General features: G+C 33.2%; 2 protein-coding genes across 2 annotated transcripts; one reads left to right on the forward strand and one right to left on the reverse strand.

Moving 5' to 3' along the window:
- The first annotated feature begins 847 nt into the window (after window positions 1–847).
- On the forward strand, window positions 848–4,610 carry LOC143084234 (uncharacterized). The gene is made up of 2 exons (XM_076260641.1): window positions 848–3,833; window positions 4,587–4,610. Exons 1-2 carry the CDS (start codon window positions 1,107–1,109, stop codon window positions 4,608–4,610), a joined length of 2,751 nt encoding a protein of 916 aa, XP_076116756.1. The 5' UTR covers window positions 848–1,106.
- Window positions 4,611–10,082: 5,472 nt separating this feature from the next.
- Window positions 10,083–15,624, reverse strand: LOC143083405 (uncharacterized). Its single transcript, XM_076259657.1, has one exon. It carries the CDS (start codon window positions 15,134–15,136, stop codon window positions 11,108–11,110), a length of 4,029 nt encoding a protein of 1,342 aa, XP_076115772.1. The 5' UTR covers window positions 15,137–15,624; the 3' UTR covers window positions 10,083–11,107.
- Between the last annotated feature and the right edge of the window lie 11,527 nt (window positions 15,625–27,151).

Raw genomic sequence — 27,151 nt, forward strand, 5'->3', positions numbered from 1 at the left:
TTCTGTTGGTCTGTTTCTCCATAGCCATGTTGCTCTCTGTTTCTTTTTGACTTATGAGTTTGGATGTCCTTCTGGTGTCTTCAACTCTCCTCTATTCAGGGAAATACTCATCCGAATAACAGGTGTGGGAGCTGATATTCATACTTTCAAAATTAATACTGAAATCAATGCCAAATCAAACGTATACGATCAGTTATCTGATTACTCAATGAAATGGAAGAGGTTACTTGTATGGTTGGAGAAAGGAGTAGGAACCAATTGTGTACCTCGTGTTAATCTATATAACAATTAATTCCTAAAGATTCGTAAGGGTTCCACGGAACCCAGTGTTTTTTCTACTTTAGCTGGTGTTTATGTTTTCAGTGTGATACGGGAATGCACAAAATAGATTGACAGTTACTGAAATACAAATCCAGGATGGTTTATGAATTTTATAATGATTTAAATACTTTCAATGCAGACTGTTTGTAAAGTTAACAGAAAGAAAAACTAAGTCTATTTATAAGTAATACATGTATACAGAAAAACAGGAAATATATTTTACAAAACGTCCTTCTAGATACTGTCGATAATGATCATTAACAAGCTTCTGTTCAAGTTCAAATCCAGGATCATCGCAAGAACGTTATTAAAATTTCAAAAACTTTAAGCACACAGTGAATGTTTGTAGCCGCCGCCGGCGACACAAGCGAACAATTTTTTTTTTGGAGCAGTTGAACATTTAAAAAAGGAATATCCCGGTCTTCTTTCCATACAAGAGAAGCTTACGTAAACGAACAACGCCATGACAAAACAAAAAAGAAAACAAACATAAAACAAACAATAGAATACAAAACAAATCACACAATTGTAATATTGTAACTTTCATTCATTCATAAATATCTATACAGTTCAGAGTTCACGCACGTGTTGTGTTGATGGACATAGCAGATAAGGTCGCGTCGTATTGCTTTATGTATTTGTGTTGATTAGTTAGCTTGAGCATTATATTAAAGTATGTTAATCAGTACACATGGCTTGTCTCTTAGTTAATATATATAGGCTACCAACGTTACATTGGCGACGAGGATAAAAACAAAAGTTGGAAATGTTAAAAATGTATTTCAATGGATTTAATAATTAGTGACACTGATAATCAAACCATGGCTGCATCTTTACCAATTTTTCCGAGTTTTCCGGTACATGAGAATAATGCTGAAATAAGGTGGCGTAAATGGATAAGTAGACTTGAAAATTTATTCATCGGTTTAAACATAAAAGACAGCAAACGACAAAGAGCACTCTTGTTGCATTACGCTGGAGAAGATGTCAACGAAGTCTTTGATACCCTTGACAATACAGGAGAAGACTTTGCTGCCGCTAAACACAAGTTAACCGCTTACTTTGCTCCGAAAAAGAATACGGAATATGAAATCTACAAATTTAGGCAAGCCAAACAAACATCTGATGAAACTATCGACAGTTTTCACACGAGATTACGCCAGCTAGCTGTAAACTGTGAATTTACTGAAACATCTAAAGAAGTAAAATCGCAAATTATCCAAGGTTGTCATTCAACTAGACTAAGACGAAAGGCTCTTCGGGAAGACACGACCCTTGAAGGATTAATTTCATCAGCTAGAGCGTTAGAACTTTCCGAAAAACAGGCAACGGAAATTGAACAATCAGACAAACAATCCGCAAATGCTGTGAGAAAAGGAGTTGGAAGACGTCGCAACGGACCACGATTTCTACAGACACAAACGGACCAAAACGTAAAGAAAAAGACTACTTGCAGAAACTGCGGAGGTGACTTTCCACATGCAAACAAGTGTCCTGCATTTGGAAAAAGTTGCAACTCATGTAAAAAGTTGAATCATTTCGCTTCTGTATGTAGATCCAAACGTATGGATGGAACCAACACTTTCAAACGAAAAGTAAACAAAGTTGACAATTACGAACATGATGATGATCGTGATAGCAGTTCTGACGATGGTTACGTTTTTGGATTACGAGAAAATACTGTGAATAAAGTACAGAAAGGACAACCGAAAATCAACGTGAAAATCAATAATTCTAATGTGGATATTTTAATTGACACAGGATCAAGTATTAATGTTATTGATGAAAGCACATTCGAGAACATCAAGTGTAAACCCAAACTTTCTCACGCCGACACTAAAGTCTTCGCATATGGTTCAGATAAAAACTTGAAATTAATGGGAAAATTTCACGCTACAATAGAGACTGACCATAAAATAACAACCGCACCGGTGTATGTGATGAAAGGAAGATACGGGAATTTATTGTGCTACGAGACATCTGTTGACTTAAGCATAGTGCCAGTCATTTCTTCAGTAGCAGATAAACATGAAATATTATGCAATAAATATAGCGATGTGTTCAATGGAATTGGAAAATTAAAAGATGAAAAAGTGAAAATTCATATTGATGGAAGTGTAAAACCAGTAATACAACCACATAGGCGTATTCCGTTTCACATTCGAAAGCAAGTAGAAGCAGAACTCGAGAAACTCGAAAAACAGGATATAATTGAAAAGGTGGATGGACCAACACCTTGGGTGTCCCCGATAGTTGTGGCCCCTAAACCGAAAAACAAGAACGAAATTCGATTATGCGTGGATATGAGGGAACCGAACAAAGCTATTTTGCGTTCACGTCATATTACACCAACACTCGATGACATGATCTTAGATTTAAACGGATCTAAAGTATTCTCGAAAATGGACCTTCGAAGTGGATATCATCAATTGGAGTTAAACGAAGAATCCCGGAACATCACAACCTTCACGACACACGTAGGATTACGTAGATACAAACGACTCAGTTTTGGTGTTTCTTCAGCCGCAGAGTTATTTCAAAACACACTGAGTAATGCACTGGAAGGATTAGATGGAGTCCGAAATATATCCGACGATATAATCGTATTTGGAAGGAACCAGGCCGAACATGATAAACGATTGGAAAAATTATTTGCACGTCTTAAAGAGAAGAACTTGACATTAAATAAGTCAAAATTTGAATTTAATAAGAACAAACTTGAATTCTATGGTCACATTTTCAGTGCAGATGGCATATCAGCCGATCCAAGAAAAATAAGCGCTATCAAGAACACGACAATACCGAAAGACGTAGGTGAAATTCGTAGTTTCTTAGCAATGACTAATTATGTTGGACGTTTTATTCCAAATTACTCAACTATAACTGAACCGCTCCGCAGATTAACAAAGCAGGATTCCAAGTGGGAATGGTCATCTGAACAACAGGAATCATTTGACAAGCTAAAGAATGAACTTGTTGCTGACCGTGTGATGTCATACTTTGACCCTAACAAAGAGACAATGTTGATAGTAGATGCAAGTCCCGTTGGATTAGCTGGATTATTAACACAAAATGGGAAAATAATCGCATATGCAAGCCGATCATTGACAGACGTTGAAACACGCTATTCCCAAACAGAAAAGGAAGCATTAGCAATTGTATGGGCAATTGAACATTTTCACCTTTATTTGTACGGACAATCATTTACATTGGTATCCGATCACCAACCGCTTGAAACTATATTCAACAGTCCAAAGGCAAAAACACCAGGACGCATTGAACGATGGAGATTAAGATTACAGGGATACAATTTCAAAGTACAGTACAAACCAGGAAAGGTGAACGCAGCTGATTATTTATCAAGACATACGACCCCGACTACATCTATTGCATGTAAACATTCTCAATTAGCTGAAGAGTATGTTCGATACTTAACTGACAACGCTGTGCCGAAGGCAATGACCCTTAATGAGATAGCTGATAGTACACAAAAGGACAGTGACCTGCAAACCGTAATTACTGCATTAAAATCAAACAGGTGGGACAAGTATGAGAGTAATACGCTAGATACATTCTCAAGATTACGATACGAATTAACAGTCGTTCCCGTTAATGATAAGGAGATCATACTTCATGATAATAGAATTGTCATTCCGAAAGATTTACAGATGCGTGTAATTGACCTTGCACATGAAGGGCACCAGGGCATAGTACGTACAAAACAGTTGTTACGTGAAAAGGTATACTTCCCTGGAATAGACAAACTTGTAGAACAAACGTGTAAATCATGTATACCATGTTTAGCGTCAACCCCGAAAAATGTTTTCGAACCGTTACAAATGTCTGAGATACCGAATAATGTATGGGAGAATCTCAGCATGGACTTTTGTGGACCATTTCCGAATGGATATTACGTTATGGTAATAATAGATGAATACTCAAGGTATCCTGTAATAGAAACCTTAACCAGTTTAACCGCAAAATCCGTCATACCGCTATTAGACAAAACTTTCTCAATTTTTGGAATACCGAAAGAACTGAAAACAGACAACGGACCGCCGTTTAATTCGGTCGTTTAATTCACAAGATTTCCGAAATTTTGCAGATAACATGGGTTTTAAGCACCGCAAAATAACTCCGTTATGGCCTCGCGCTAACGCGGAAAGTGAAAGATTTATGAGAACTATAGGAAAAGCAATTCGTGCAGCTCAAACGGAACATCGTAGTTGGAGACAAGAAATACACACATTTCTTCGCAATTATAGAGCAACACCACACTCAACAACTAACGTGTCCCCGGCAGAACTTTTATTTGGAAGGAAAATCAATACAAAAATGCCGAACATTTCAACAAATGACCATGCCGACAGTGAAGTTCGCAAAGAAGACCACAAGAACAAAAGTAAAATGAAATTATACTTCGAGAAAAAACATTCAGTAAAAGTACCTAATTTTACAGTTGGAGATACAGTACTAGTTAAACAGGAAAAGAAAGATAAACTATCTACCCCGTACAATCCTCAACCATTAACAATCAAGAATAAAAAGGGTAGTATGATTACGGCAACGAACGAAGAACAAAAAGATATAACTCGAAATTCGTCACACTTCAAAAAGGTTGGGAAATCTAAGCTAATGACTGATGAGGAAATAGAAGAAATCATTAAGGATGACATTATACCAAACACACCATTGAGAAGATCATCACGAGAAAAACAAACACCGAAACATCTCGATGATTATGTGCGTTAAAGAGCTGTGTTTAATACAGGCATAATAATCCTGTGCTCTTTCTGATGTATCAGTTAGGTTTGATGTTGATTTATATGTTTGTGAATTTATGATACAAAGCAATTTTGTGGAATTTACTATTCACACTCGTAATGATAGCCTTATCAGATTGATCAGACGATCCACTAATTATATTGACATTACAGTACGCGTACCGAATAATTTACATTTATCACAGACTATAAAGTTCTAATTTTCTATTGATACAATTTTACGCATCTTATCACTTAATTTGTTTACACAGACAGTTAAATATTTTATGACTACACAGACAGTAATATAACTAATTAAAGTAGAACTTTAATCTGAGAAAAGAAGAGATGTAATATTGTAACTTTCATTCATTCATAAATATCTATACAGTTCAGAGTTCACGCACGTGTTGTGTTGATGGACATAGCAGATAAGGTCGCGTCGTATTGCTTTATGTATTTGTGTTGATTAGTTAGCTTGAGCATTATATTAAAGTATGTTAATCAGTACACACGGCTTGTCTCTTAGTTAATATATATAGGCTACCAACGTTACAACAATTTGTCATAGTAAACTTAAGACTGAATACCAAAATTGCAAACATCAGCAGACGAATATGTTTATATACATAGTCAATCCACAAAAAAAAATCCTCCTCCCTCGTCCATGGAAATCAAATAGTCGAACCCTGCTAGCTCTTGAATGATACTGTTTAAGCTCTGTACATTCGAGTACTATACCATAACTCAAGGTGAGGGGTTCGTCGATTGCTTGTACTTTATATATTTGGCCTTTTTAACATTTTTTATTCGAGCGTCACTGATGAGCCTTTGTAAAACGAATCGCGTTATTAGCGCAAACATAAAATTCCAATCATGGTATCTTTGCTGAGTTCATATGCTGTTGCAGGGAAATCAACCATATCCTCTTTTTTATTGTGGACTGAGATTGTTGAACACGAAATTTTCTTCCCTTCATCCTTATCGAACTTAATAAATGACACACATTTTAAAATGCTTACATATTGTGTGTGCGAGTTGTGTGTAATGAACTTCTTCGCTGAGCGCAGCAGGATACGCCCACAGAGGTCCAACCCTGAACAGTTGGCGCAAAAATGGACACAATATTCAGGCTTGATACAGGTCTGAATTTGGATTGTAGTTAAATATTAGACATATTATAGGTTTCTGAATAAATGTAGTCAAAAGAACTAGAAATTGGCTATATGAATTGAAATTAATATTCAATTAAAGATGTATTGCTGTTATGCAATACACTGTGCTGTCGCGCAATACCTAGTTAATCTGTTGTCAGACTATAAACAAATAGAGTTCAATTTCTTCTCAATGTCATATTTGAAATTTATGAAAATCAATAGGGAAATTACATCAATAGCTATAAATAATTCACCAAAGTTTCATGCGAACTGCTGAAAGCATTTTTTATCCCCTTTTTAATGAATAAAACCCCATAACTCAGAAATGTAAAATATAAAATTTATAAAATTCTAAAGGGAGCTTACATCAACAGATATAAACAATTCGCATAAGTTTCATGAGAACTGCTGAAAGCATTTTTTAGTTAATTGTCCTAAAACTGGAAAATTCCCCTTTTTTATGAATAAAACCCTGCAACTCGGAAACGTAAAATCTTAATTTATAAAAATCGAAAGGGAGCTCATGTCAAACTTAACATTAACTAAGAAAACTAAACACTGACCAATGAACCATGAACATGAGGTCAAGGTCAGATGAACCATGCAAGGCAGGCATGTACAGCTAACAATTCTTCCTTATAACAAATATAGTTGACCTATTGCTTATAGTTTAAGAAAAACAGACACAAACACAAAAACTTAACAGAGCATTGAACTGTGAAAATGAGGTCAAGGTCAAGTATAACCTGTGCGACTGACATATTGATCATAAAATATTTCCATACTCCAAAAATAGTTGACCTGTTGCATATAGTATTACAAAAAAAGACCAAAACACAAAAACTTAACTATATAACCACTGAACCATGAAAATGAGGTCAAGGTCAGGTGACACCTGCAAGTAGGACATGTACATCCTACAGTCCTTCCATACACATAATATACTAGACCTATTGCTTATAGTATCTGAGATACGGACTTGACCACCAGAATTTAACCTTGTTCACTGATCCATGAAATGAGGTCGAGGTCAAGTGAAAACTGTCTGACGGGCATGAGGACCTTGCAAGGTATGCACATGCATACCAAATATTGTTATCTTATTATTTGTGATAAGAAAAAATTAACATTACAAAAAATTTTAACTTTTTTTCAAGTAGTCACTGAACCATGAAAATGAGGTCAAGGACATTGGACATGTGACTGACGGAAACTTCGTAACATGAGGTATCCATTTACAAAGTATAAGGCATCCAGTTATTCCACCTTCTAAAATATAAAGCTTTTAAGAAGTTAGCTAACGGCGCCGCCGCCGGATCTCTATCATTATGTCGAGCTTCCTGCGAAAAAAAGTCACAGGCTCGACAAAAACGAAAGTGAGGCCACTTCAATAGATATAATCAATTCACCAAAGTTTCATGTATATTGGTTTAAGCATTTTTGAGATAATGTCCGACATTTTGACGACGGCCGGACGGTCAACGGTATACCATAATACGTCCCGTAAACGGGCGTATAAAAATAGGATACGAGTAGACAAAGGTCCGATTTGTCATGTACCCTTAGGCTATTGCACATTCAGCAAACTCGTTTTACTGTTGCATTATTTTGTCCTTAATATGTATGATATATATGCAACATCTCTTTAAAGTAAATAAGAATCAATCAACCAATCGTGTTTAAAATTTCCGTAAATGTGTGTTTTTTTTTAATTTATCAAGGTTCGTCATAACATATTACTTTATTTTTCAAAGTTATTTATAATTACTAAAACATAAAGTATATATTTTTAACATTTTAATGTGATAGCACATTTCCTGAAGAAGTTGCGTGAAAACATTTTTTTTTTTTCATTGTTTTGCCATGGTGTTGTTATTTCAATTTAGCCGTTCTTGTAGGCGATTATTTCATGCACTTTGTAATTCAGAATATTTGTTTTCATCTTGTTTTTTCGCAAGGTTAATTTAAATGAATGCTGCTTTGCGGTACAGACCATTGAGGAGACCCACACGTAGCCTCTAGCTGTTGGCAATCCTCTTTAAATAAATAAAGAATTAAATTAAATGCGAGGATCCCATATATATACCAAAATGAATTATACTATTACTCATAATCAATGAAATTTTCATACGACATAAACAAACTAAACAGTTGTCAATGTTGTTGCTGAACAATGAAAAAATTTGTAAGGGTTCCGCGGAACCCAGTGTCTCGCCTACTTTTGCTGTTAATCACACACTCATCAAAAATGATGAAAAAAATCAATAAAATTATTCCTCTCGATACTATCTTTTGATTGTCAGAAGCTTCTGTCCAAGTTTGGTAAAAATCCAGGCTAGTTTAAGAATCTTAAAAATGTTTTAAATACTTTAACTGCAGACTGTATGTAATGTTAACTGGAAGAAAAACTAAGTCCATTTATAAGTAAAATACGTGAAAAATGGAATTTTATTTTTACAAAATTTTCATCTGAATACTATCTTCTGATCATAAACAAGCTTCTGGCCAAGTTTCTTACAATTCCAGGATAGTTTAAAAAAAGTTATTAAAATTTAAAAAACTTTAACCACAGAGTGAATGTAATGTTTCCTGGCAGAAAAACTAAGTCCATTTATAAGTAAAATAAGGAAAAAATGGAATTTTATTTTTACAAAATTTACTTCTGGATACTATCTCCTGATCATAAACAAGCTTCTAGCCAGGTTTTGTACATTTCCAGGATAGTTTAAGAAAGTTATTAAAATTTTAAAAACTTTAACCACAGAGTGAATGTAATGTTTCCTGGCAGAAAAAACCAAGTCCATTTATAAGTAAAATACGGAAAAAATGGAATTTTATTTTTACAAAATTTACTTCTGGATACTATCTCCCGATCATAAACAAGCTTCTGTCAAAGTTTCGTACAATTCAAGGATAGTTTAAGAAAGTTATTAAAATTTCAAAAACTTTAACCACATAGTGAATATTTGTGGACGCCGCCGACGACGACGGAATGTAGGATCGCTATGTCTCGCTTTTTCGACTAAAGTCGAAGGCTCGACAAAAATACGGAAAAAGTGAATTTTTTCACAAGATTTACTTCTGAATAATATCTTATGATCAGAAACAAAATTTTGTCTAAGTTTGGTAGAAATCCAGGATAGTTTAAGAATATTATAAAAATTTTAAAAACTTAAACCAGAGTGAATGTTTTGTTTCTGGCAAAAAAATAAGTCCATTTATAAGTAAAATACGGAAAAGTGGAAATTTATTTTTACAAAATTTTCTTCTTGATACTATCTAATGATCATAAACAAGTTTATGTCCAAGTTTGGTACAAATCAAGGATAGTTTATGAAAGTTATTAAAATTTTAAAAACTCCTAACCACAGAGTGAATGTAATGTTTCCTCGCAGAAAAACTAAGTCCATTTATAAGTAAAATACGGAAAAAATGGAATTTTATTTTTACAAAATTTACTTCTGGATACTTTCTTATGATCATAAACAAGCTTCTGTCCAAGTTTGGTAGAAATTCAGTATAGTTTAAGAAAGTTATTAAAATTTCAAAAACTTTAACCACAGAGTGGATATTTGTGGACGCCGACGACGACGGAATGTAGGATCGCTTAGTCTCGCTTTTTCGACTAAAGTCGAAGGCTCGACAAAAAAGGTCATGAACAATGAACCTATGTGAGACGGAATCTTTGTAACATAACGTATCTGTGTAAAAGGTTTCTACCTTCTGAAAAGTACATTAAATTTTAAAATACAAATAATTTATGCCGCCCACAAATAATAATAATCCCTAAATCCCAGATTTTGCTGTTCTTGAAGGTGACAGTCAATGTAACACAATAAAACAATGCTTATTCTTCCTGATTTTATTGAACTGAATATAAATTGTTATACTAGTATATATAAATACAAAAATGTTCTCTGTAGAAAAAAAACATGCTATCATTAAAGGGTGAATTGTCAGCTGCTAACTACACAATCAATATAATTGCAGTAAAACATGTCCATATCAAACTAGGTATATAATAGAAGCCCGTCTAAACTGAACCTAAGAATTTTAAATTCTTTCTTAAGAAACAATAAGTTTATCTTTTTGTCGTAGCCGGCTGTGTAAATTTACTGAAAATAAAACATTGTGTGGTACAATTATTGTTCATATTTTAATCTTCTTAAGAAGAAATGCTGTCAAAACTAGTTTTGTTATTACAATGAGTTGACTTATTTTAAGTGACTTCACAAGGTCACTTTTGATTTCTTTTAATAAAAAAAAACTTAATTTAACTAATCAATAATAACTTTAATGAATATTAAAGGGAAGAAATGCAAATATCTAAATCCTACATTATCTTTCAGTAGTTTTTTCCACAAACTTATAAGGTATAAGAAATAACCACAGAGTTATAATTATAGAATATCAAACTTTTTGTATGTGTACTTCTGTGTTCGATGTTAACTCTTTCTTAATTTATAGAATGTAATGTGAAAAAATTATGAAGGGAGGGGGGTGGGGTGGGGGAGGGGAGAACCTTTTTCGGGACGTCGGGATCAGGTGTTTTAAGCTCGGGGTTTCGGGATTGACCCTTTCGGATTCCGGGATTTCTTTTTTCGATGTTCGGGATGTCAGGATTTTTTTTTTTAAATTAGGGAACTCGGGATTTTATGTTTTTAAGCCCCGGATTTCGGGATCAGGACACCTCCGACCCCCTCAATTATAAAAATCTCGTTATGTCCTTCCCTATTTTGTATCTTGAAATAATGTTTCTGAATATGAAAAAAATAAAAAAAAAATATTTTCATCCATCTATTTACATAGTTTCTAGATATCAATAAAAGCCGAATTTCATATTATTTTTTTTTAAGTTAATACTTCTCATTTGTCATGTAACCGACTATGTGTATGTAGACTAGAGCTCTGGCTGAACCCTTTACCACACTCATGACATTTGTATGGTTTTTCATTGGTATGGACACGAAGATGTGTTTTTAGATTGCCTTTAAAATTGAATTCCTTTCCACAAACATCACACTTAAATTGTTTCTTCTCATAGTGCATCTGTTGATGCACGTTTAAACTACACTTTTGATTAAACATTTTTCCACAGTTAAAACAAGTATACTTAGGTGCTTTAAATTTAGTTATTTGTTTTTGTGTTTTTTTAATTTTCGAAGTTTTTGGAGCCGCTTCCTCATCTGTGACATCTTTTTGTGTTGACATCATCCTTCCATCCATCATTGAAGGAGTTCCTGTATTCTTTAAATTCATTGAAGTCTGATTAACTACTTTAACTTTTTCATTTCCGTGAACGGAAATTGCTTTATCCGATTCAGCTGAGCGGGATTCATTCAGAATCAGATCTTTCTCTTTATGTTTCCTTGAGTTGAACTCTTTCTTGTGTAATCTGTAATGTGTATTCAAACTACTGCTTTGAGTAAACCCTTTACTACACAATTTACAAGTAAACGGCCTCTCACTTGTGTGTGTTATCATGTGCTTTTCGTAATTACATTTAAAAGTAAATTCCTTCCCACACTGTTCACAAACATATTCTTTAGATAAAGCGTGTGTCTTTAGATGTGTGCGTCGACTTCCTGTCTGGCTGAAACATTTTCCACATATATCACAAGCATATGGCTTTTCTCCAGAGTGCACACGTAAATGATCTATTAGTGATTTTTGTACACTAAATTTTTTGTTGCATAAATCACATTTAAAGGGCTTTTCACCAGTATGGGAACGTTTATGCTGATTTAAATCTTGATTTGACACAAATGTTTTCTTACATATCAAACAAGAAAATGGCTTTATTCCTGTATGAATTTTCATGTGAGATTTCAAAGTATCTTTGAAGAACTCTTTACTGCATGTTTCACACTTCAGTTTATCTCTTTCTTGGTGAGTTTCTATGTGTTTTTTCAAATGTCGCAGTCTCTGATATGCTTTGTGACATATTTGGCACTTGTGTAATTTGATATCCTGATGCAGCGACAGATGAATATTCAAGCAAGATCCTGTGGAAAATTGCAAACCACATACATGACATAAATACGGTTTTTCTCCAGTATGTGTCCTTCTATGGAAAATTAGTGAAGTTAAAGAATTAAATGCTTTCTCACAAAATGAACACACATACGGTTTCTCCCCAGTGTGTATTCGCCTGTGAGTCTTCAAAGAATGTCCTCGACGAAATGATTTACCGCAAACATCACAAGAGAAAGGCTTGACATCTGAGTGTGTTAAAAGATGTATCTTATATCTAGCCATGTAATGAAATCCCTTTCCACAATGTAAACAAACAAACCGTTCTTTTTTCTTAGGCATTGCTTCTTTGTTGAGCCATAAACTGGTACTGACTGGTAACTGTTCTCTACTGTTTTTGGATTCATACTGGATTTCTTCATTACATCTCATACTATTTGAAACTTTTGTTTGAGAACATACATGTTTGATGTGTTTATTGAGCGAACTCTTTTCACGAAATCTTTTAAAACAAACAGAACACCTAAATGGTTTTTCACCAGTATGGTCTTTCTGCTTATGGGCCTCTAGTTTACTTCTCTCCTTAAAACTACTATCACACTGGTCACAGTTAAAATAATTCTCACCAGTGTGTATCTGATTATGGTGCTTTAAACTAGATTTATTCCGAAATCCTTGACCACAGAGATCACAATGTTGAATCTTAAGTCCTGCATGACTGCTCTCGTGGATTTTTAATTTGCTCATGCGATTAAAGCCAGCAGTACATTGATAGCATTTAAATTTCCACCTATGTGAATGGGATTTTGAAGGATATTCCTTGTCACTGGTTACTGTTGTCTTTAACATACCAATGCCGCTTTGGCTTAGTTCTTTTTCTCTGTTCCTGATGTTTTTCTTCTGGTTATCTCTTTTAAATGCCTGGTTGTGATTATTCTCTCTCATATGGATATACAAATGCTTTATCAAATGTTTCTCAAAATTGAATTCTTCAGCACATTCATCACAATTAAAAGTCTTAAAATTCACGTGGGTCTCTTCATGAAGTTTTAAGGTGTCCTTATCTTCAAACATAGCATCACACTCTAAGCATTTAAAATTTTCGTTTAAAACATTTTTATCACTAAATTCTGATTGGCTGTCAATGGACTGATCATTCATCCTGATCGCATCTACATTTGTACCAGAATCTTGACATTCTTTTCCTGACTGCCTTCTCTCTGTTTGATGTGATAGCAGGTGAATTTCAAAATTAGACTTTTGAAAACATGATTTTCCACAAAAGGTACAAAGAAAAGTTTTTCTCTCTGTGATATCTTTATGTATCTCTTTATGAAGCCACAAAGAGCTTCCATATCTAAATTTTTTATCACAGAATTCACATTTATATGGTGTTTCGCCTGTGTGAATTCGTCTGTGCAATTTTAAATAGTACAACTTCTTAAATTTTCTAGAACAAAGACAACAGGAGAAAGGTCTTTCATCTGAATGACTTTTCTGATGCTCTCTGAGCCTACACATACGTTTAAACTCTTTGCCACATGGGAAACACCAATGAGTAGTTTTCTGCTTTTGTAAATTTGATCTGACACTTGTGTGAATTCGGGTGTGCGATTTTAAATAATCTAATTTCTTAAACGTTTTGCAACATACATTACATGAATATGGCATTTCCTCTGTATGTATTTTCTGATGTTCTTTTAGCCTACTCATACGTTTATACTCTTTGCCACAAGGGAAGCACCAATGTGTAGTTTTCTGCTTTTGTACTTTTGTTCTTTTTGAACTGTGTATTAGGGCGTGCCGTTTTAAACTTCTTGAACACTTGAACGATTTGCAACATACATTACATGTATAAGGCCTTTCATCTGTATGTTTTATCTGATGCTTTTTTAGACTACTCTTAGATTCAAACTCTTTGCCACATGGGAAGCACCAATGTCTTGTTTTAGGCCTTTGTGTTTTTGGAATTTCGTGAGTTTTGGTGTGCTTTCTTAAATGTTGTGACTTGGTGAACTTTTTGTAACATACATCACATGAATATTTCAATTCTTTTCTACATGGGAAATGAAACTTTTGATTTCCTAGTTTGTTTAATTGTTGCCCTTTGCAAATGTTTCCTTTCTGTTTCTGGTTATTAACTTCAGTTCTGGAATGGAAAGATTTCATGACTTTGCTAACTTTGTTATATTTTGCTTCTTTGTCATTTGCTCTTAACTTGTTCAGACTTTCCTCATCTCCATTAAAATCATTACAAGCAGTAACTTCGCTTCTATTTGTTGATACAGTTAATAGATTGTTTGCAGTGTTCTCTGTTAATTCATTTTCCTTTCCAATGTCTTTTAGAACAACATAACATTCTTTGATGTGTGGGTTTAAATTAATAGTTTTTGCTGTATCTGTCCTACCATACTGAGTATCTTTTAGAATAACATTATATTCTTTAATTTGTGGGTTTTCAATAATGATTTTTTCACTATCTGTTCTACCGTTTTGTATGTCTTTTAGAACAACATTACATTTTTTGATTTGTGGGTTTAAACTAATGGTTTTTGCATTATCTTTCCTAACGTATTCAGAAGTACTAGATTGACACCTCCCATCATTAATGTCACAGGATGTCTCCCTCTGCTGACAATTAGATTCGGTATCTATAACGCTCGATGTACAGTTTTCAGAATCAACATTATCATCTGATTGGCCACTTTCATTGTTGTTTATTGTAATAGAGTTGAAATTATTGAACTGATCTTCATTCAACTGATATGGTATAATTATTTCAATTTCACCTAATAAATCATAAACAGTGTTTTCTGTTATTCCGGTTTGAGAGTCAGATAATTCATTACAAGGCAAATTTTGAGTTGTGTCTTTCTCGTTTTCTTTAGTTCTTTCTTCAAGATCTTTACTCTCAGTTATCATTGTTAGTTTTTCACTAGTTTGAGTTTTTTCTTAACACGAGAAGTGCTTGTGTCCCATTCTGTACTATTAAACATTTTCTCTACATTGCCCCTTTCACTCTTACGTGTCAATTTAATATCGTTTTTATTTACATTTTGCTTGTACTTGATTCTTACCCCAGATGTTTTAAATTGTGCTTTCTTATTTAATATATTGACCCTTTTATTCCCCTTTCCTTTTTTACTTGAAATTATCTGGTTTTCTGTTTCATCATTTTCTTTACTTGTTCTACCTAATGCGTCTTGATAAGTAGCACAACTTTTGTTTAGAAGTTGTGATCCTTTTGCTTTATCCCTGACACTATTTGTTCTTCTTTTAACCTCTGCAGTAGTCTCATTATTTGCATGTTCTGGTTTTTCAGAGGATGCACTTTTGGTGATCACTGCACCGACATTGTTTTTACTTCCAATGTTTTGATCTTCATATTTATTTAGGACACTGGCACATGTATCATCATTTTCTGAAATAGAACATGGTATTAGATGCAAGAAACTTAATAATTAATATGGCTTCTTTTTCCCTATAAATTCTCATCTTACTACTCAATCAGTAAAATAACACTTGGCGTTAGCTGCTTATTGCTCTCTTCTCAGTTCAAAGCTTTTAGTGACCATTCCCCATTCCCCTAATTTGACCATCCTTTCTCTCATATGGTATTGAACTCTACTATTTTTGAACAAGTTGATTCTTTTTCTTTTTACAAAAATTGTTTGTGTCACATGAAAAACACTATCAAACATTTTCTCTAGATGTTCTTGTTCAATCATATATATCACTTTGATAGCATGCTAATTCATAGAACTTTGGCTTGTGCTTGATAGTTGCCCTAGGATTGTTTTTTTTTTAATCTAATACATTGACCTTTATCATGTTTATATTATCCTTACTTTTTTTTCTTGAATTTGTCTGGTTTTCTGTATAATAATTTTCTTTACTTGTTCTACTTGATGTGTCTTGCTTAGTAGCAAGAGCTTTCGTTATTAGTGATGACCCTGTTGATCTATCCCTAATAGTACTAGTTCTTCCTTTGACCTCTGCAACAGTATCAATATTTGCATGTTCTGGTTTTTGAGAAGATGCACTTTTAGTGGTCACTGCACTGACATCATTGCCTTTACTTCCAATGTTAAGGGTGCTGTCACTTGCCTCATCATTTTCTAAAAATGAATAAGATATAACATGTATTTAAATAATTTTGGATCCTTTCGTCTCCATATTTCTGAAGAAATTCTGCACATTATACTACTCAATCAGTAATAAATATGTATGGAATTAACATATTCCACATCGGATAAGGCTAATATATACAGTTTTGTGTGGGTTCGTGTTGCTTAGATTTAGGTTTCTACATTGTAAAATTGAGAATGGAAATGGGGAATGTGTCAAAGAGACAACAACCCGACCATAGAACATAGTGTTTTTGAACTTTTGCTTGTCCATTTGTCCGTTTCTTTTTAGCTGTGGCTTTTTTACTTTATTTTCCACATTAGTTTGAATGTCCCTCTGGTATTTTCCGTCTCTTTTTTTAAAAGAGGAAGTTAAAACAACAATCCATTTATCCTTCACCATTTATGGATCAAGAGTTTTGAAACAATGGAGATAGGATTTGGTGTCTTGGAGGGATTGGGGAAAGTGTAGTGTTGTATTTTGTGAGGGGATTGACTCTAATGAGGTTATAGTTACTAAGTAATCACAGTTAAATTACTCAAGCTACAGTCAATTTATTGATAAATAATTGTAAGGTAGATGTGTTTATATGAGGAGATTATATTAGATGTGTGATACCAACTTATTTTCGCGGATACTTTATTTGGCGTTTTACCCTTTCTTGTCCACTTCCTGGCTATTTAATTTCCCGTTTTTTTTTTAATTTACTTGATGCAATTTGATAAGGAAAGATCCAAGTTTTACATATTTGCGACGATTTGTGTCCCATCATGATTCACGAGTTGATTTTTTTGTCAATCTCGATTCACAGAAAATAAATTTCCATGATCACGGATCAATAAAAATATATAAAAAAAAATCTGTAGAAAAACGTATCACGATAACTAAAATGCGTCGATCACGAAGAACAAAAATAACCCATCAGGCCCCTCATAATTGTTTCATTGAAATCAAACCTCAAATTATTCTTGCTTAGCATGTGTACGGTAGATGTATTGTATTGTAAGATATAAAATCAATAAAAATATGAAACAAATTATATCTTAAATACTTTTTGTTAAATAATAATGTAAATTCAGAAATTACTGCTTTTATTATTTCTGTATTTATAACTGCAATTTTAGAATAAAGCTACATTTTTACCAGATATCAGAATGTTTTCAAAAGTTCTATTTATTGCGACACTCAAGGAGTTGCATTATTGACAACGATGAAAACCTCACAATGATTTCCTAATTTACAATTCACTATAAACATGATAAAACATACTTATTTCTGTACTACAGATAACTTGATTAGAGATGGCTGTTTCAGAGCAAGTTTTCACAGTTTCCTTGTTATCTTCATTTTGCTCCCCAGAACTACAAACTTCAAACCAGAGGGTGTCCCATGTTAAAATTTCACCTTCAACTTTAATCTCATCATTGTTCTCTACAATATCTTCTTGGAGACTCAATTCCATCTTTAACAACTGGCAAGGATGCAAGTAGCAAAATTATTAACAATATTGTTTGTCTGCATTTCCTACTTTCTTATATATATATATATATATATATATATATATATATATATATATATATATATATATATATATATGAAATATATATATATATATATGAAATTGGATTATGAATTTTTGGCTTTTTAAAATTATGACACACTGTCTGTCTCTGTCCTTCTAACTTTGTTAGTCAATGCATGCCTTCATTCGTGATATATTTCTGATTTTCAGGAAAACATGGTAAAGCACCTTAAATATTTGTGTTCATTATTCGCTGAGACACAGATATCTTTCCAGCATATTCAGGTAGCTTAATTGCCAATGACGTCATTAAATCTGAGACACAGAGAGTATTGGATATATATTGCATGGAAATCAATTCATTTCTGCTTGGATTCCCACCATGCTATGGTGAATACTGGAAATGATTTTTAGTTCTTTTCAAGAGATTTGCTTGTCTTCTGATCTGAAATAATTGAAACACATATATTAATTGGTTTATTATTACTTATTTAATTTATGTTGATCAATGTCAATGATTGGCATTTTGCTAAAGAGATTCTTCTGTCATCTATTTTTACATATTGGACTCAAACAGTTTTCAAACTATTGCTGTGTGTATTGCTGTGTGTTTGTTTATTCCACATTGGCTGGAGGTACAAGGGGACGGTTTAGATCTCACACAACATGTTAAACTTAGTAGAATGTTTGTGCCCGTCATAAGTCCGGAACCATTAGCCTTTGTTTGTTTTTAAATTTTGATTCATTTGTACGTTTCTGAGTTAAGTGTGACATCCATTTCCCAACACATCGTCAGGTACAGGATTTTCACTATGTGTTGAAGAACAATTGCTGGCCTTAGGCTGTTTTCTGCTCTTTGGTCGAGTTGTTTAAAATATCTTGAAAGTTGAAAACAAGTTACAAACATGTAGCCAACATCCTTAAACAGTTAAATGTAAGATTCTTGTAATTTTTTGTTTTGTGATAATTTTTAAAGAAGAATACCTATATTGTACCAGATTTTTTTTATGGCTACACAGGAAAAATAAGAATGTTTTTTTAATAATTTCATTGAATTTCTTGGACAATATTATTTTATATCATTTCCCATAATTCTAATTATCAGTTGAATATGACTCCACACTTCAGTAATGTACATGTACATATGTATGCATGTTTTGATTGTAGATACCACATGTACCAAAAGCCAAAATGGACATGTATAAAAACTTTTAAGCATATTTAGGATCTTTTTGATAAAATTACAAACCAATATAAGAAATATTAAGAAATAATGGTTTGACAAATGTACATACCATGTACATGTATATGTAATAAGGTGTGTAATGATGTAAATTCAGAAATTATTGTGTGCATTTATTATTGTGATTTTTTTATAAATAGACCTAAATTCAAGAATAAATATTGTGATTTCAGGAAAAGCTGCGTACAGATATAGATGAATCAAATATTAGAAACTAATTTCTTATTACTGGGAAACTCGCCCAATGGCAATATTTGCATTACAAAAAAATGCAATAACTTCTTAATTTAAAGTAGACATGGTAGACTTGTATTTTATGCATATTTTTCACACACTTGACCTTCAAATATTGTTGAGGTCAAATTTAAATCCCGGAATCCCAAAATTAAAAAAAAAAGAAATTCCTGGATCCCCAAAGGATCAATGCCGAAACATTTCAGTATTTCCATTTCTTTTTGAACATTAAAATATGCTAGAATTAAATAAATGTAATTGATACGGACTGCGTCCATTTTCGCAGTTAAAGCCTGCCTGGTATTATCAATGATTATAAGCCCCCTTCTTACTTAATTTGAAAAAAAAAATACTTGACAGGACTGGTATAAATGATTTTCTGCAAGCCGAAACACACAAAAAAAAACCAAACAGAAGCCATATGAATTACAATTATCCTATATATTAATCTTTTGATGTTGTCCCAAAACACTAAAAGTCTTACACTGAATCTATATATTTTGCTTTGAGACCAAAATATTGTCATTGAAAAAAATTATTAAAATACAACGCATGTTTCATGTTGTGTTTCAGATTAATGTTGAGTTCACACGTAATTCAAATTCAATTCGCATTAACTAATTCAAATTAGTTTAATTCGCATTTGAACGTTTAATTAACGTCCTAACGTCAATTCTAATTCGAATTGGAATGCGCGTCAAATTTGCTTTACTGTCCTAACGACGTTAACTTTTAATTCGGATTAACAAAAACGTATTTCTAATGCGAATTAGTTAATTCGAATTAGCCAATTCGAATCAATTCGAATTAAAAAAGAAGAGTGTGTGAACATGATTAGGGAATTGGATTCGCATTCGATTCAAATTCGATTCGAATTAAAGGTACGTGTGAACGAGGCATAAGAAACAGTCAGGGGACTTACTTAAATAAGTGATTTTCTAAATCACTGATTCAAGTAACATTAATTTCATAAAGGTTGGAAGTTAGAGTTGTCTTTCTTTAATAATCACCTATTTAAGTAGTACAAATTAATCACTAGAAGAAGTGGTTTAATTTTATTGTAGCTTTAAATATAGAATACTAATGATCCAGGGACTAATTATGTTTCTAAACTTATCAGAACCAACATCTGTGTTGTCTAGGATGACCACGTCATTTCAGGTGATGACCTTGTACTGAATCTAGGATAATGACATAAAAATCACTTGTTTAAGTATCAGACCTCAATTTCCTTCCCAAAAATCACTTCTTTAAGTATCATTCTTTTAATAACCCCCACTAATTTCAACACCCCCAAACAGTGAAATATTTATCGCGAACAGTAGAATTTTATTACATAATCTGAAAGATGAAACCTTGAACTTCACAGGAAAAATACTCCCACTGCTGGGAAAAATCTTTTAAGAAAGTATCAGTTCATTATGTTAAGCCAATATTATAGCATTTTTTCAACTAAAATAGAATTTTCAGCTAAATGATAGCATCAAAGGCATAAACCTTGCTACTTAAAAGAAGCAAAAAGTTCATTTTTTTTAATTTTACTAAATAAAAGGTATTATTTAAACCTATATGTGTTTAAAATTTTGAAAAAAACTACAAAATCCCAATTTGTGACAAAACCTTAAATTTGCTACTCAAATAAGTGATTTAAAAATCACTTATTTGAGTAAGTCCCCTGACTGAGAAAGGGTCTGGGAAATGTGCAGAATGCACAATTTTGCATAATTTTTCTATAGCTTCTTGGGCCCTGCAGCTGCCCCCAAAGCCTTTGCCGGAATTTTGTGTTTTCAATATTATTATTTATATAATTATGAAAATAAACAATCAGTCCCTTCATGTCCTTCTTTTAATAAAAATGAAAAATCAAGCTTTGACAATGCAGAAAATAAATAATCTGTCCTTTTAGTTCATAAAAATAAATAACGGATCCAAAACAAATCCTCCTCCCCCCCCCCCCCCCCCCCCGCCCCCCTCCAGAATATCAATTGGTTGTTCCCTAAATAGACCCATTTTTAAGAGAGTTTTGTGACTGTTACTCTATTGGCGGAAAAGTTCCACATTTGGCAGATTCTTCCCAACCTGTTTAAGGCTTAATTTCTATTGAATAGTTTTGAATTAAAATAAGGGAGCTACCATTTCCTTTTTATAGGGGGTGCTAGGATAAAAAATTTTGTCCTGCATTTTTTTTAGCTGTAATCTCTGTCTTGCCTTTTTATTTTTCACTCTGTTCGGCCCTGCCTTTTTGTTTTTAGTTTATCCTGACTTTTTTTTACCTAAATTGTCGTCCTGACTTTTTTTTTGCCTTTTTTTTACTCAAAACTCTTGTCCTGCTTTTTTTTTCAAATTTCATTCTAGCCCCCATAAAAATCAAATGGTAGCTCCCTAAAATGTTCATGAATAATAAAACAAACAAGAGGCTCTCAAGAGCCTGAATCGCTCACCTTAAATTTTTTGCTTATATCTTCCATGAATGATTATTTTGGGTTTCAATTTATATAAATGGTTCTTCGATTCTGTCATATCTTCTTCAAAAGCAAAAACAAGAGTGGACACACTGAAATGTCTCGTTTGTCTCGTGTTCATAATATAATTTATGATGAAAGTATAAAAAAACATTGTATACCCCAAGCATTACATTATTGCTGTTTACAGTTTATCTACATCTATAATAATATTCAAGATAATAACCAAAAACAGCAAAATTTCCTTAAAATTACCAATTCAGGGGCGGCAACCCAACAACGGGTTGTCCGATTCATCTGAAAATTTCAGGGCAGATAGATCTTGACCTGATAAACAATTTTACCCCGTGTCAGATTTGCTCTAAATGCTTTGGTTTTTGAGTTATAAGCTAAAAACTGCATTTTACCCCTATGTTCTATTTTTAGCCATGGCGGCCATCTTGGTTGGTTAGCCGGGTCACCGGACACAATTTTTAAACTAGATACCCTAATAATGATTTTGGCCATGTTTGGTTAAATTTGGCCCAGTAGTTTCAGAGGAGAAGATTTTTGTAAAAGATAACTAAGATTTACGGAAAATGGTTAACAATTGACTATAAAGGGCCATAACTCCTAAAGGGGTCAACTGACCATTTCGGTCATGTTGACTTATTTGTAAATCTTACTTTGCTGAACATTTTTGCTGTTTACAGTTTATCTCTATCTATAATAATATTCATGATAATAACCAAAAACAGCAAAAATTTCCTTAAAATAACCAATTCAGAGGCAGCAACCTAACAATCGGTTGTCTGATTCATCTAAAAATTTTCAGGGCAGATAGATCTTGACCTGATAAACCATTTAACCTACGTCAGATTTGCTCTAAATGCTTTGGTTTTTGAGTTATAAGCTAAAAACTGCATTTTACCCCTATGTTCTATTTTTAGCCATGGCGGCCATGTTTTTTGATGAAATGGGAATTAAAACACAAACTTTATTCTAGATACCCTAGGAATCAATCAGATGAAGTTTGGTTTGAATTGGTTCAGTAGTTTCAGAGGAGAAGATCTTTGAAATAGTTTACGACGACGACGGACGCCAAGTGATGGCAAAAGCTCACATTTCCTTTTGGAAAGGTGAGCTAAAAATAAATTAAACCCAGTCAGTATTTTACCTAAAATAATAATTTTTTTTGTGATGTGGGCTAAATCCAAAAAATATCTATCCTGACAAAGAATTCGAAAACAAAAAGGATATCATCAGATTTCGGAATAGTTCCACTAGCTTTACTCTGAGTATACTGTTATATAGTCCGAGATTACTCTGACGTCCAACGGCTGTTTTGCCAGACATGCTGGGGCCGTAATCTCGGACTAACTGTTATAGTAGTCTCAGCTTTACTGAAAAGGAGGCGTTCTGTCCAATATTATCTAAAATAGTAAAGATGGGATATAGCTATATATAGTCTGATCTACACTTCAAATTCTGTGTCAAAACTTGTTATAAAACTTACACCTGGATATGTTTTAAATTCTGTGAAACATGAGAACTTTAAAATTGGCACACTTTCTGCGTCCTAATTTTTGACATTGATATTATGAGTCGAGAAAAATCATTGGTTGATTTAGAAGGGATTCTAAATATAAAAACTAAAACGGTGATACCCTCGTTTTCTTCCGTCAATCCGCGTAGTATTTAATTTCCTGGCCCACAACCTTTTTAGAATTTTCACACTTTCTCACACTGGTCAAAATTCTACATACACAGTTAACTGACGTACTTTCATGATAAAATCGAACAAAGTTTATAGACCGGTTGTAGGTACAGGGGCGGATCCAGCCATTTAAAAAGGGGGGGGGGGGGGTCCCAATCCAGAATAAAAGGGGGTTCCAATTATAAGTCCCCATTTAAATGCATTGATCGGCCAAAAAAGAGGGGTTTCTAATCCCCGACACCCTTCCCCTGGATCCGCCACTATGATTATATGTTTTCGTTAAGTAATCAAGAAGTTACTAAATATACTGCCGATATTTCAAGTACCCAAAGTAAAAAAAAAAAAAAAAACTTAAAATAAATTAAATGTAAACGATAATATCGATCCTTTAAATAAAATTCAAAAGGTTACCAATTTAATAACACTGTTATTAGGCGTTTGAATATGTTTTTATTGGCAGATCTTGGAAAAAAGGCAAGAAAAGTTTTATTTGCTATTAACTCTTACTCATCAGGCTTTGGACAACTTCCTGTGAGAGTGTCTTGCAACCTTTTTGAAACTTTGGTCAAACCTATTCTAACATATAATAGTGAAATATGTTATATGGACACTTATATTCAATTTTATAGAGCTCAACTCCGAGGTAACAAAAATAGCTCAACACCAGATGCTATTCATTTTATTGATAAAACTATTTTAGAAAAAAACCAGCTACATTTTATTAAACAAGTACTTGGGACAAAAAGAAGCTCAACAAATCTAGCTGTTAGAAATGAACTAGGACTTCTACCATTAGAAACATTCATAAAAACCCAAACTATGATGTACCTATCTAGATTAAATAGTGAAAATCTAAACCCACTTCTTAATGAAGCATTTAAATTAACTAAAAGTTTAGATACTAAGGAAACATACTCTTGGTATACTTTTGCAAAAAATGTGTCACAAGATATAAATATTGACATCAAACTTATTGAGGAAACTAAAACTTTAAAACAGACTAAAATGTTAAAACCCCAATTAAAAAAGAGTTATATTAAATATTATCAAACTCTTATTGGTGATCAAATAAATAACTTAAACGAAAATAATAAAATATATCTATATAAATTTCTTAAATCTAATATAAATAACCAAATGAAATACTACCTATCGCACCCAAGTAAAGAAACAAGAAAAATGTTAACCAAATTTAGAATAAGCGATCATTGTCTCTTAAACGATATACATGTACCTAAATACCACGAAATGAAAGAAAATGTAAAATATGTAATGTCTTGGACGATGAATTCCATTTTTTCTTTAACTGTAAAATAAATAAAAATAAAAGAGAAATCTTTCTAAAATATTATATACAAAAATATGTAAATTTTAATACACTTAATTTTACTGATAAACTCGTGATTTTACTAAATCTATCAACACCAAATGATGTAAAAGCAGTTGTTTCTTTATTAAAGAGTCATTAGAACTGAGGAAAGGAGAACAATAACTGTTTTTATCATATCTCTTATAATATTGTCGAGTTTTCATTATGTTTGATCATGTTTTGTTTTGTCAATGTATTTGCCATAACCAAAATTGTTTTTTGTCTGTTTTGCAAATAAAGATATTATTAATATTGATTTTGATTATCAGTGAATTAAAAGCAAACTAAATATAATTGTTATTATATATATATACATATGATCTACAATCTGTCCTGTATCTTGGCTTTGCATAATGTTATATGTATGTTTTCGCTGTCTGTTTATGACGTGTTTGCACTATATCTATTGGATTTTAATTGGATGTGAACTGATTGATAACCAGTGGCGGATCAAGAACTTTTCATAACGGGGTGGGTGGGGTTTGGACTGACCTAAAAAAAGGGTCGTTCCAGTCATGCTTCAGCGATTCCCTATATAATCAACCAAATTTTTCCCACGAAAGGGGGCCCGGGCCCCCTGGATCCGCCTATGATAATTAACTTTTAGATTCAAGTTTTATTTTTTATTAGTTGTTGTTAGTGACATTGAACTAACTACCAGTAACCGCGAATACTCTCAGATCGATACTTAATGTCCACTGACTTTTTGTTTGGTGTATTTCTATTTGTATCCATATCTGATGAGTTGAGTCTTTTTCAACTGATTTTATAGTTTGTTCTTATCTAAATATGTTGTACTGTGACACGACTATCCCAGGCTAGGTGAGGGTTGGGATCCCGCTAACATGTTTAACCCCGCCTCTGTATGCAATGTCATCTGTGCCTCTCAAGTCAGGAGCCTGTAATTCTGTGGCTATCATTTGTTGCTGTGTTACGGTATTATTTTTCGTTCATTTTTGTACATAAATTAGGCTGTTAGTTTTCTAGTTTGAATTGTTTCACATTTGTCATTAATTTTCTAGACTTTTTATTGCTGACAATACGTTATTTTTTTTGCTCATTGTTGAAAACCGTACGGTGAACTATTTTTTTTTATGATTAAGCATTCGTTCTTTATAAAAGTGAAGGTACATTTTTGTGATACCATTACTGTTCATATTTTCAGAGGAAGTGCTTTTAAGCTTGTGAATAATTGAAATTGACCTCTTTTGATATACGTCAACAAGAGTGCACACGCTGAAATGTCTCGCCTTCTATACTAATCATTGATATTATGTTGATAGTCCCAAGTATAAAGCTAAGCTTTCTTACAACTGTCACATAAACTTTACATTAACCAAGATAACTAAACAAAGACCAATGAACCTTGAAAATGAGGTCAAGGTCAGATGAACCATGCCTTGCAGACATGTACAGCTAACAATGCTTCTATACAACATATATAGTTGACCTATTACTTATAGTTTAAGAAAAATAGACCTAAACACAAAAACTTAACACTGTGCAATGAACCGTGAAAATGAGGTCACAGTCAAATAAAACCTGCGCGACTGACATAAAGATCATAAAATATTTCCATACACCAAATATAGTTGACCTATGGCATATAGTATTAGATAAAAAGACCAAAACTCAAAAACTTAACTTTGACCACTGAACCATGAAAATGAGGTTAAGGTCACATATGACATCTGCCCGCTAGACATGTACACCTTACAATCATTCCATACAACAAATATAGTAGACCTATCGCATATAGTATGAGAAAAACAGACCAAAACACAAAAATTTAACTATAACCACTGAACCATGAAAATGAGGTAAAGGTCAGATGACACCTGCCAGTTGGACATGTACACCTTACAGTCCTTCCATACACCGAATATACTAGCCCTATTGCTTATAGTATCTGAGATATTGACTTGACCACCAAAACTTAACCTTGTTCACTGATCCATGAAATGAGGTTGAGGTCAAGTGAAAACTGTCTGACAGACATGAGGACCTTGCAAGGTACGCACATATCAAATATAGTTACCCTATTACTTATAATAAGAGAGAATTCAACATTACAAAAAATCTGAACTTTTTTTTCAAGTGGTCACTGAACCATGAAAATGAGGTCAAGGACATTGGACATGTGACTGACGGAAACTTCGTAACATGAAGCATCTATATACAAAGTATGAAGCATCCAGGTCTTTTAAGAAGTGAGCTAACGCCGCCGCCGCCACCGTAGCCGCCGCCGTCGTAGCCGCCGCCACCGGATCACTTGCAGGCTCG

Source organism: Mytilus galloprovincialis, chromosome 7 (assembly GCF_965363235.1).
Source record: "Mytilus galloprovincialis chromosome 7, xbMytGall1.hap1.1, whole genome shotgun sequence".
NCBI lineage: Eukaryota > Metazoa > Mollusca > Bivalvia > Mytilida > Mytilidae > Mytilus > Mytilus galloprovincialis.